The sequence below is a fragment of the Dromiciops gliroides genome, chromosome 5 (assembly GCF_019393635.1).
Source record: "Dromiciops gliroides isolate mDroGli1 chromosome 5, mDroGli1.pri, whole genome shotgun sequence".
Classification (NCBI taxonomy): Eukaryota; Metazoa; Chordata; class Mammalia; order Microbiotheria; family Microbiotheriidae; genus Dromiciops; species Dromiciops gliroides.
This window is the reverse complement of record NC_057865.1, coordinates 143134194-143146717: the sequence shown is the minus strand read 5'-3', so window position 1 is coordinate 143146717 and position 12524 is coordinate 143134194. Positions and strand designations below refer to the sequence as shown.

The 12524-nt window shown below is 34.4% G+C and overlaps 1 protein-coding gene across 1 annotated transcript in view; it reads right to left on the bottom strand.

Annotated features, from left to right (window-relative positions):
- The window catches only part of NRCAM (neuronal cell adhesion molecule), a 208304-nt gene that overhangs the window by 14132 nt on the left and 181648 nt on the right, over positions 1 to 12524 (bottom strand). The window contains 4 exon segments of the mRNA XM_043968191.1: positions 543 to 674; positions 8485 to 8637; positions 10600 to 10725; positions 11208 to 11273. Coding sequence (XP_043824126.1) covers positions 543 to 674; positions 8485 to 8637; positions 10600 to 10725; positions 11208 to 11273 — 477 coding nt within the window.

Genomic DNA, 12524 nt, shown 5'->3' with positions numbered 1-12524 from the left:
GTATGTCTTATACAAAGAGAATTCAACAACCCTCATCTGGAGAGATTATGTAGATGCTGTATTTAGGACAGTAAGGAGCCAGACAAACATTTCAGGCTGCTCCTTAAAATTTCATAATCACCCAAAGCACTAAGACATGGGGCCACTGACATTTTTTTTAACACAGATGGGCCTACCCACTAAAATGTTCTTTCTCTTGAAAATATTTCTATTATTGTTATGTATATTGGGGCAAAAGCAAAGGTTTTGAAATATTGGCTTTAGGAGGATATGGGCAACACTCTTTTACAATTAACAAGCCAAACATAGTTTTAATTTAATTAAATTAATTAATTATTTTGTTTTGCGGGGCAATGAGGGTTAATTGACTTTCCCAGGGTCACACAGCTAGTAAATGTCAAGTGTCTGAGGTAGGATTTGAACTCAGGTCCTCCTGAATCCAGGGCAGATGCTTTATCCACTGGGCCACAACTGCCCCTCAAACATAGTTTTAAGACATAATAATGCAACCATAGATTAGCAATATGGATGTCTTCTTTTACCTGGATATTTACCACCCTTGTTTCTTTTGATGAAGCAAACAATCAGCAAAATCAAGATTAAAAGAGCCACAGCACACATCAGGCCAATGAACCAGCCTTGAGTAGCAATGTCTACTTGCCGGCTTGCCATTGCTGGGAAATGAGAGAAAGGGAGCAAAGGTTAGAAAGAGAAAAAAAAATTGTAATAATAAAATAATGCATTTGCAGAAGTTTTTAGTATTAACATTTTTGTTATGTAATAAAATAATAGCATATTAATTAGTAGCATAAACAATATAATCAATAGCATAAAACCAGAATGTAACAGTCAACGATTTGATTATTGTACTTTGAAAAAACAACTTAATTCATATTTAGAATGTAATTTTTCATAGTAGAGATTGAATAGTAATAACATTTGATGCTTAAAAAACCCCTTTTCCCTCAATTTCTTTGTCATATCTGTTCTCCATTTCAGCACATTCCTAAAACGATGTAAAAAATGCCCATCGTATTTAAAGAGGAACATTCAAATAATGTGGGACAATGATAGGTATTGAGACTGATTTTTAAATAAATGTACCAAATCTTATTATGCCCTCAGATGCGTGCTGTTCAACAAGGCACCTTAGGAGGAAAACTAATCATTCCAATGTTGCTGCAGAGAACAGTGGCATTTTTAAAGATTCCCCTCAGAGCCAGTTAGGAACCATGCAAGAAAAGAAGTGTCTTTACTTTCACACTTCATTTTCATCTGAAAACAGTCACTAGGAAGGCACAAGTTGAGCAAAGAAACCTGGAGATAGACAAAATCAGTAGCAAACTTCCCCATGGGTGACCTTACAGGAAGTCAATGGAGTTTTGGGAAACTAGTGGTTAATATCTGTCACATGGATTTCCCCTTGTGTTTTCTGGCTATCTAACATTAAAATACAGGATGACATTATTCATCACATTTGGCTTCAAATTACTTTTGGTCATTAAAAAAACAAATCAAGGGATGAAGAGTCATGACCAATGAGAATATTTAAAACACTTCTGTGAATTCTGAATGTAATTTTAAAGGAAGAATTCCAAAAGTGTCCTGAACAAAGACAATATTGTCGGGGCATGGTCCTCCTAGGTGGCTGCTTTGAAGGAGATAGAACTTATCTGGATTGGATGAATTCTGTCAAGTTGTTTTTTTTTTTTTTTAATCAGTCTATGATCCACTTTAAAGGAATACAGTGCTTTTGACTTAACCAGTCATCGTTCAATCTCCCATTGAAACCTAGGTTAATGTGGCTAGTTTAGCGTGTCATTCAAAGGGGGCATGACAAAAAGCAAAGTATCAATTACTAGTCAGACATGCCCATGAACAAGTAAATGAATTTAAATAGACATTAACTGATATCAATTTATTTTTAAAAGGAATACACTCTCACTCCTCCTCCTGCCATAATCTACTCAGAGAGAAGGGCATGTCTCCTTTTGGCCTCATAAAAATAGCTGTGTCAAGCTTTTTATTTAATTTGTTTTGAATGAGCCAGACATGGTCAGCTTCCATAATCCTTGGTTTGCGGGATGATGCAGGAAATTATACTCTGACAAACATTATTTAGTCCTAGTTTTGCATGTTCAACATTTCATTTCCTGTCCTCCTTTATACAAAATGTTAAGGGAAACAATGTCTGGAGTGAAGTATGATTAATAGAACAAAAGATGTGTCTTTTAGGAAACAAAGTCAGAAATGAAATTATTTTGATTGTATTACAAACAAACACCAGTAGTCTTTTTCTCTTCACTACCCGTCATCTATATTTGGTCAGGGGGGGATTTGGCCTGCATCACAAGTAGGGATCTCTAGTTAGTCATCTGCTCATTGAAGCTCAAATAACATGAATAGGTGCCCAGGCAATGACAATTAGGATAATTTAAAGTGCCATCTGGTGCTACTCATAGAACTATTCAATAAAAGTGATCACTGATGTAAAGGATGTGGGTATAATTCATTTAAATGCTCAACTGAAAATGACTGTGATACTTTTGAGGTTTGATACTCCCATCACTCAAAAGCAAAAGTGTATCAGATTTGTCACATGATGGCGAATATCCCATGACCTTACAGTCCTCTGCCTTCCCCCCTCCTTATTAGTTCTCCTTGAAGACCTAGCATCTTCCAAATCTTATCTGTACTGTCTTGCTGTTTAAACCATGTAGATCCTTATTTTTATAATTAGACCTGCTTTTCAAAATAGGCATACACCTCAATTAATTACTCTGGTGCTCTATAAGGCAAAAGTGCTTGATTATCCTGAAAAGATATGTAGTTCTAATAGGGGATCATACAACTAATAAATGTCCGAAGCCAGATTTTGAGCCCAGGAAGATGAGTCTTCCTGATTCCAGGCTCAAGCACTCTAACTACTAGCCACCTAGCTGTCTCATATATATGTATCCACAATATATTATGTCTATCTGTCTATTATGTCTATTATGTCTGTCTGTCTATCTATCTATCTATCTATCTATCTATCTATCTATCTATCTATCTATCTATCTATCTATCTATCTATCTATCATCTGTATATACACGCCCTACAGTCTAATATTGTGCTAGAAGGAAAGGGTCCTTCAACTAGCTAGGGAACAGTTGAGTGGAATAAAGTTATTTGTTTTACACCCTAACCCTGTTACTGAGGTGGAGATTTTTCAGGAATTTTCATGTAAGGACCCATATTCCCTCCAGTTGAATTTAAGTTCCTTGAGTATGGGAGATAGATAGATAGATAGATAAATAGATAGATAGATAGATAGATAGATAGATAGATAGATAGATAGATAGATAGATAGATAGATAGATAGATAGATAGATGGGGAGGTAGGTAGATTGATGAAATAAACAAAATTATAAATATATGTGATATACATAATATAATGTATTAAATGGAAATAAATATTATATAACATGGTTATAAATAATAAATTAAAATATATCCCTGTATTCAAGGACCTTAAATGCATATATATGCATTATATACATACATACATACACCCATATATATACATACATAAATACATATATTTGTACTTGCATTGTTAGCACCCATCCAAGCCTCTTACACACTAAACAGTAAGGATTTAATAAAAGCATGTTTGATTGGAATAGAATGAATTCTCTCCCATGGGGTCTATTACACTTTTAGGGATTTGAGTGGCATATTTTAAAATTACTGATGATACCTTTTATTTTTAACATCACTGTGATTCTCATCTCCCCATCCCCCTCATCCAGTCAAACTCTTTCCTGTAACAACCAAAAACGATTGAGGAAAACTGAGAAAGCAACTATGTCTAGCCGTGTATGTATCATTCGTTCCATACCTGAAGTCTATCAACCTCTATACCAAGAGGAGGGAAGGCACACTGGTTTTTGATAGGTTTGGGGATGGCATGTGGTATGTGACATCACCACAATTTGAGAGACCAACCTCTGTTTCCTACACAGTATTGCTCATTAAATGCAAAAGGCATCTCTTGGGACACATTAAAATAGTGCTCCTTGAGACTTTGCATTTTTGCACATATGCCTAAAGATGGAAGTTTAAATATGGCATGACCATATCATATAATCATATTTATGGATAATAAATTAACGAAGAGCAGGCTTAGCAGACGATTGTGACAGAGAGAAGAATGACTCAAGAAGCACAATGGGACAAAAATAAAGTGGGAGACCATACAGCTTTTTGTGTACGCCTCACTTCATGTCTAATAGGGGCACTTCTGAAACCCAAGGTAACTTTAAGAGATATTCTGAACTTCTGCTATTCACTTTAAGCAAAAATACTTTGTTCCCTCTAGATTTACACAAATTCTGGCCATGGATTTTTTTCCCTCCATTACCAGGGGAATTCCTACATGCTGTGGGGAAGATGTCAAAAATCTATCCTCACTTTAGCTAATTTAGGGGATTTATATATCATCTTCCCTCCAGGGGTTTCCAGGTGAAAATTTACTCCTAATACCTGGGAGTTAAAGCATTAATTCTTTGGCGGAGGTTCGATTTATGATGTGAGGACTAATGTTGCTTCAAAATTAAACAGGGAACAGGGATCTAGAGTTGGGATTCTATTTCTGCATTTTTCCTTTCTAAACCTGTTATATATTAACATTCCCTGCTGATACATTAGTAATTACACTATTTTCCCAGAGGTTCCAGCTACCATATAACCCTGGAAATTAGTTTTATATCAGGAGTTTTACACAGAATAGCCGGGGTAAGGAGCCAGCTGCAGACAGTGACTGGAAAGAGAAGAATACAAGTTCAGGGTTGGAATTAATCTCGGAATCCTCTAGGTCAATCCCCTTATTTTACATATAAGGGAACTGAGGAGTTAAATAGCTTGACCGAAGTCACAAGGGTCATTAATTGCAAATTCAGGCCTAGAACCCGAACTTTTTTTAGTCCTTGTTTTCCACTTCCTATAGTTTTGAATTCCCCCATCCTCTCTTATCTTACTCTCTCTTGTTTTCCCCCAAAGAGTATATAGGAATTCTTCACATGACTCTGAGGAGATGTGCCTGCTCCTTTATTGAGTCTTCTGGCAGCAGCAGCCTTGCATGGATGACAGGGCCTGGACCAAAGTTCAGATGTTTTGTTGCTGGTTTGGGGGAGAACTGTGTATGTGATGTGGGAAGGGCTACAAACAATTCATTTAAGAGTCAGTTCCTAAAAATCATTTTAGTAATACCACTAGCTAAGACACTTTAATATTGCTATGGGAAAGAAATACATCTATAGTGTGAGATTAAGCACTATGCAACAAAGCAAACTCCCCATTCTTCCCTCACACCTCCATCATCATGCATCATGATGGCTTCTATTTTTGGTATGGGTCACAACTACTTGGGCAGTAACGTTGTGAGTGGGCAGGTTTTTGTGAGTGCTCAGACAGACAGCATAAGGATGACAAAACACAACTTGGAAGGCATGGGTTGAAGAGAAAGTGCAATATAAAATAGCGTAAGGGTAATTAATAGCTATTTGATCCATATACTATCTGAGTAAACCACTATATAACTCTTTAAGACCCATCATAGTCAAATAAATTGTTTGGAAAGAAAAACAATGCAGTTTTTAGTTCAAACTGGAAAATAAATTATAGGTGACCTGATTGAGTTTTAAAAAGCTTTCAGTGTTAATTAGTTAATAAGAAAGGAGTTAAAATTAGATGAATTATTTAGCTTTTTTTTTTTTGGTTGAGGTATCCTTGTTGTTGTGTTACTGTTGTTATTTTTGTGGGTGGGGAGACAGAGAACAGTTGTCAAACAGGTCCAAATGAAACAAAATGCCCTGAAACCTTTCCCTAGTCTTTCTTTCTTTCTCTTCATCTTAGACAATGAAGGAAAAGGAAATAAAAAGGCTAAAAGGATATTTTTGTATATAAAGGTCCCACAGGGTAGAAGATGGTCAAAGCAAGTACAGTAACTTTTGATAATAAATCCCCGGGACTGGCAGATTATACACAGATTAGGTTTTAGATCATGTGTGGAATTAAGTAATTAGCCAGGAGGGCAAACTTTCATGCCATTTTTCTGTGCCTCGAAGTATGGTTCAGAAATAGAGGTGAGACTGAAGTAAGAGAAAAACCTTTAACAGCCTGTTTTTTTGCACCCCTGAAGGTCATAATAATAATAATAATGATGATTATAAAAACAATAGCTAACATTTCTATAGTGTTTACTATGTGGCAGGCACTGCCCTAAATACTTTACAATTACCTATACCATTTGATCCTTACAACAATCCTGAGAAGTATGTGCTATTATTATCCCCATTTTACAGATGAGGAAACTGAGGCAAATGGAGGTTAAGTAACTTGCTCAGCTAGTGTCTGAAGATGAATTTGAACTTAGATGTTCCTGACTTCAGGCTCAGGATTCTACCTAATGTTAATACCTAGCTGTGTCTGAAACACTAGAGGAGGATTAACATACAGATGAGTGGATAGAAACTAATTCTAGGGAGAGAAGTTGCCAATATATACTTAAGTATTATATTTTTAAAGTCTTACTCCAAATAATATTTCTCTTGAACTTTACATGTGTATATAATACATATTTATAATTAACACGTATTATCTCTGTAAAATAGAAAATCCAATATCGTCTTGATAATGTACTTAAAATATTCCTCAGTTATTCCCACCATGGGATCAACTATTGTGATAAAGTTCTATTGTGTAAGCTAGAGATGGCAAACTCTAGCTATGAGAAAATATACAACCTTTACAGGGCTTACCTAGCAGTTACAACCCTATAAATTTCACACTTGGACCTCGTAGGCCAAACTGATTCTATCAGCTTTCTTTCTCCAATTGTCCCAGGTGATCAGTTTAAAATCCTAAAGGCTGGTTAGTTCAATGAGTAAATGAGGAATTAAGATCTACAGAAAGTGAGTCCATAACTCAAATGTCATTTCCTCCATGAGATTTCTCCTGATTTCCCGAGTCAGTAATGACTTTCTGCCTTGGACCTCACATAGCACTTTTGGTTTATGACTCCCTAATGGATTTATCAGGAATTATTGTATGATACAGCTATGATGGTTTCTTATTCTACTAATATAATACAAGTACCTTGAGGGATGGAATCATGCCTTATCTACATTCTGCATCTCCCCCAGAGCCAGAGTACTCTGCACATAGAAGAGTCTTAATAGATACATGTTGCATTGTGTTGTCCCCTTAACAACATGCTAAGGCTCAGAAGTCTCAAGTAGTTTGTTTACAGGTGACAATGCACAGACCCACAAATTTAAAGTGATTAAATTGAATCCTTATGACAGGGACCAACCAATACAACACAAAAAGCATTTGCTAAACCACTCATATTCATGGCTCTAAGCTAAATGCTGTGGATGCAGACAGAAAAAAAAAATGAATGATGACCATGAATATTGCATGAATACTCTCATTTTAGGATTTATTCAATGCTTTTCTAAAATGGTCATATTTTCATGTGAAAAATGTATGAAATATGACAAAACATTATGATTTTAAGAAAGTAAATAAAATAGTAATGTTATCACATTAATATTTTTATATTACACACAGGTGTATTTACTAGACTTAGAAAATATCATTTTTTCAAAATCATAATATTTGAAACAAAAAGACATGATTTTTTTGAACAAGCAAGCTGTATGAGTCATGTGCTTGGAATGAAACTTTTTTCGGGATCAAGTTATGATTAAATATAATGCTGAGCATCACCATACTAGCAGTTGTGGCAACTCTTTTTGTTTTAAAGGAGCAGGAAACATGTTTACATTTTCATTAATAAATGCAGAAACTTTGTATGGAGAATCATGGAATGCTAGAGATTATTTTGGAGAGTTAGATTATTTTGTCTGTTACTCAGTTAAGAGAAGTGCAAACCAAACTCCAGAGAGGCTAAGATGATTTGTTCAGAATTACACAGCTAATTAATTAATAGCATAACTGGAACCTAGAACTCACATCCCCAGACTTCAAGACCAGTTTTCTTTTTTCTATTCTTAGAAATTAACAGCATGGTGATGTTAATATCTGCTTGTAGAGGGTGGGCCCAAAGTCATGATGTTTTAATAACTTTTTGAAAATTATTATTTTTTCTTTTTTTTTTTTTACCATTTATGAGATCTGATTTTTCACATGTAGTGTAAATTCATTTACTATATCTACTGTATAGATGCTATGGTATTGTAAATTAAAAACAAAAAATAAAGGCGTTATTAAATATGGAAACCTCTGTAACTTTTGGCCCACCCTGTACAATATGGTTATTTGTAATACAAATTTCTAAAATACTGAGGAAACCAAGGTTTACGGGAAAAATGCTTTCAAACCAAAAATGACTCCACTAACATCACTTCACGATTCAAGTATTTGCTTTCTCTGATTTCTGAATATGAGCCCACCTTACATGGTGGGCATCTCACCTGGACCTGTCTCAAACACATCCTCAGAACTCACAAAACCCGAATCCCCCTCAGCACCAACTCGAACTTTGTATGATGTTCCTGGCAGTAGACCCTTTAACCCAAAGAAGCTCCGAGAACCATTTACAATTTCTTTTCTCCATTCTTCTTTGCCTATGAAATTTTTCAAAAAACAATAAATTTGAATATTTAAAGCTTCTGGAGTCATTTCATGTGTCTAGAAAGGAAAAAAAATACAGGCTAATGGTGAAACCCAGGGTATACAGGTTTGTGCCATTTTAAGATCTACCTGCTTTAGAAATATCAATAGTTTAAGCCCCAATGCTGAAGGCAAATACTTCAGTGAATGAACATCAAGAATAGCAATTAGCATGCTGAAAAGGATTACCCTGTTTTGTGGATCAGGTGTTTTTCTCAGTGAGTTTAAACAACTCTTTCAAAATTTGCTTGAACTTAAAGATTATGTATGTTACATTTTATACTTTATTAACATTAAGGAAAATTACTTCTGTATCCCTTCCTTCATGTAATCTATATGTGTTGAACAGAGGTGTAAAAAGAACTTTTTATAAACTGAAGGATATTTTAAAAGCACTAGGGAACTAGTTATTTCAGAGAAGTCTGTGGCCAGTCTTTTTGTTAAGTAAATAAATGCCCCAGGTTTATTTGTTTTATGAGTTAGAGAATTTTCTGTATTTCTGTATTAAAATGAGATCCACCTTTTTTAAAAACAAATTGGACCTGTGATTTAACTAGGGTAAGAAGTACCAGGTGAGGAACTTTCTTTACTAATACAGATCAATATCTTCTCTGCAAGTTATATTTTTAGAGTATATACTTGGGGCACAGGGTCATGGTGCCAGTATGTATCAGGTCAAACTTGAACCCAGGTCTTTCTGACTCTAAAGCCAGACCTCTTTCTATTAAACTATATTGCTTCTCAGAGATCTATCTTTTTACTTTAAAAAATTTATTACCATGACCTAAAAAGAAAGTAAAGCTGTATAAATATGGATTTCCTAGGAGAACATTATAAATAGTTTAAAATTAAAAGAGGTTTTTTTCTTAAATGCTTATTTAGGAATACAATCTTGTTGAAATATTTTGGATGGCTCTCCAAAGTAATAATTTTTAAGTCTTCAAATTTCCCATTCTATTTACTACAAATTTTCAATTGGATAATAATTGAATTCAAATCAACTGTTTGAATTCTGCTATTCTGTTCAATTGAAACAACCCCTTTTCTTATTTAATATCTAGTATACTCTATTGTATTTGTTAATAAGATATTCGGTAATATATAAGGCAGATTCAATGGCACCTCCAGTACCATAATACTTTCTCTTCTCCTATAGCTAGGAATAATCCCTTCTTCCTTAAATCTACTCTAATTTCTCCTATACATTTATAATATTTTAAATGTGATTTATATTATTTGCTTACAAGTCTCATCTTTCCTACTAGAATGTAAGCTCCTTGAGGGCAGGGAATCTGTTGTTTTTAATTTTATATCCCTACCAAGTGGCACAAAGCCTTCTACGCAGTAGGCATCTAATAAAAAATATATTGAATTTAATTGAATGTAGTATGGGGTTTAGATCCAACTTTTTGTGCCAAAGGTTGAAATCTGTTAATTTAATGATAATAGTCTAGCATTAGGTAGCTTTTGAAAGTTTGCAAAATGCTTTAGAGATAACATCTCATTTTGTCTTCACAACCCTGGGAGGTAGGCACTGTTAGTATTCCCATATGGTTGAGGAAATCGAGTTAGACAGAAGCAGACTCAGATTGTCTTGACTCCAAGTTCAGCACTCTATCCACCACTTCACCTAGCTAGTAAAGAAGCTACCAAAATAGAAATAAATTATATCAGTTACTTTTAATAGCGTTAAGAAGTATATAGGATTTTCTATTTAAAAATCAAATATGTAATCTGATGGATCAAAACACACTTTTGTTTTAATATCTGGATTATCCTCTGAATTAAATATTTCTAGATGCCCCAAACCAAAGTATCCTTTCAAATGCTATTGTAATGCCATTTGACATTTAATGACTAAAATATCTTTAAATTTATTTTAGAAGTTAGAATCAGTGAATGAAATAGTTCCTTACTCCCTGCTACACCATATTCAACATAAAAGTGGACATGATCTGGTCCCTCATATTCCCAACTGATGTTGGCATAGGTTTCAGCGGCAGCTGCAGTAACATTTCGGATCCTTGGATTAACTGGTCGAACTAAATACATGACAGAAAACATAAACAAAATATTAAATCGCTGATCCAAATACACAAGCAGAAAACAAGGTTCCATTTTTTGAAATTTCTAAAATAGAGTTAAATTTGGAATATGGTGTTGAAATGTAAGGTTCTTTCCTAGTCCCTTGAAAAACAGTGAAATCAAAGAAGATCATACTGGTTGGCAGATTACAACATTAATAAATAAATTAACAATTAAATTTCCTGCACTAGCATAGAAAAACATAGAGCTCAGTCTATGAATTCTACCATAAAGATCCTGAATAATGCCAATTGCCATCAACAGACTGTTAGTCCTACGACATATCACGGTATTCATTTATTGAATTGTAATATAGACTGATTCAGTATAATGCAACTTTTCCTTGAGTCTACTCCAATCCCTTAATGCAAGCCTCATAGAAAATGTGCTTTTGTAGCTATCCCTACCATGTTTGTAATGAGAAAGAAGCTCACGGTACCCTTATAGAATGTTGGACGACTAGTATGCATAGCAGGAGAAGTTGCAAAATGGATTTCTGAATATCCTTTAGCAGAGGAAATAAGAAAGAAGAAAAAGTAAAAAACCATTCACAAGGCACACTACTGACAACAAAACAACCTTACCCGTCAAGGTTTTCTGATTACACATGCGCACTTAAGATTCATGCAGTTTTTTTCACAAGCATTTTTATACTTCATTCTTAAAACATGAAATCACAGAAAACATAAAGGACTAGAAACTAAAGGCCTTACTAAATCATCTACAACAAAACCTGAACGTTCACTTTAAGATGACAATTATCTCAACCTTGGAAACCTGTACCAAAGGGATTCAGCAGATTTTGACTCAAGGTTTATTTAAACAAAGGAGGCACAGACATTATCTTTTTAAGTTAACCAACCATAATCTTTTTATGTTGAGAAAGCTTCCTTCATGAGAGTAAATTATATAGTAGCAATATATTAATTCAAACCTTGGAATTAAATTCAGAAGTATATCTAAGAACCAGATAGAAGCTAAAAGCCTCTCTCGAAGTAGACAAAGCAGACCACTTGACCCTTGCTGCCAATGAGGATAAATGTTCTAAAGATGATTTCAAGCCTAATCTTCTTGAATATTTAATTTATCCAAAGATGATGCATATTGCTGACAAAGTAAAGACTCCTTCTCTGAAGCTAACTCACTTGCATCTTCCTAAACTTCTTCTGTCACAAACCCAACAGATATTACTAGTAGAGAGGACTATGAAAATTCAAATAGCTATGCGAGCCATCATGCTACCTACCTGCCAAAAAGGGCAGACTCAGTGAAAAATGCATCCAGTAAAACAGCTCAAACCACATATAATGCTTGCATTATTTTATTCAACTTTATGGATGATCTTTTGTTAAATTTGCTAAGATTTTAAAAATTTTCCAAGTTTTGGTAAATTCTAAAGCTACATGTAAAGTGAATTCAATGAGCTAAACATGTACAATTTTTACACACCCGTGGAAAGTCCTTACTAAATCAACAGATTCATAATTATATCTGAAGATCTAAAAAAAATTGCATTACCTTGCTCAAATGCTTTGGGGATGAAGGTAAAAAGCATCACTGGTTAGGGAAATAAATGTTATTGCCCTGGGTTAATTTATTTACATCATAAATGAAATGAGGCTTCTATAATTACATATGTAAAAACTCAGTTTTCATTAAGACATTTTGGAAACCATAGTTGAAAACTGTAAAATATAAACACACACATATGTCAGTGTAAATTAGAGACTGCACATAAGGGAGCTAGTCCTTTTGC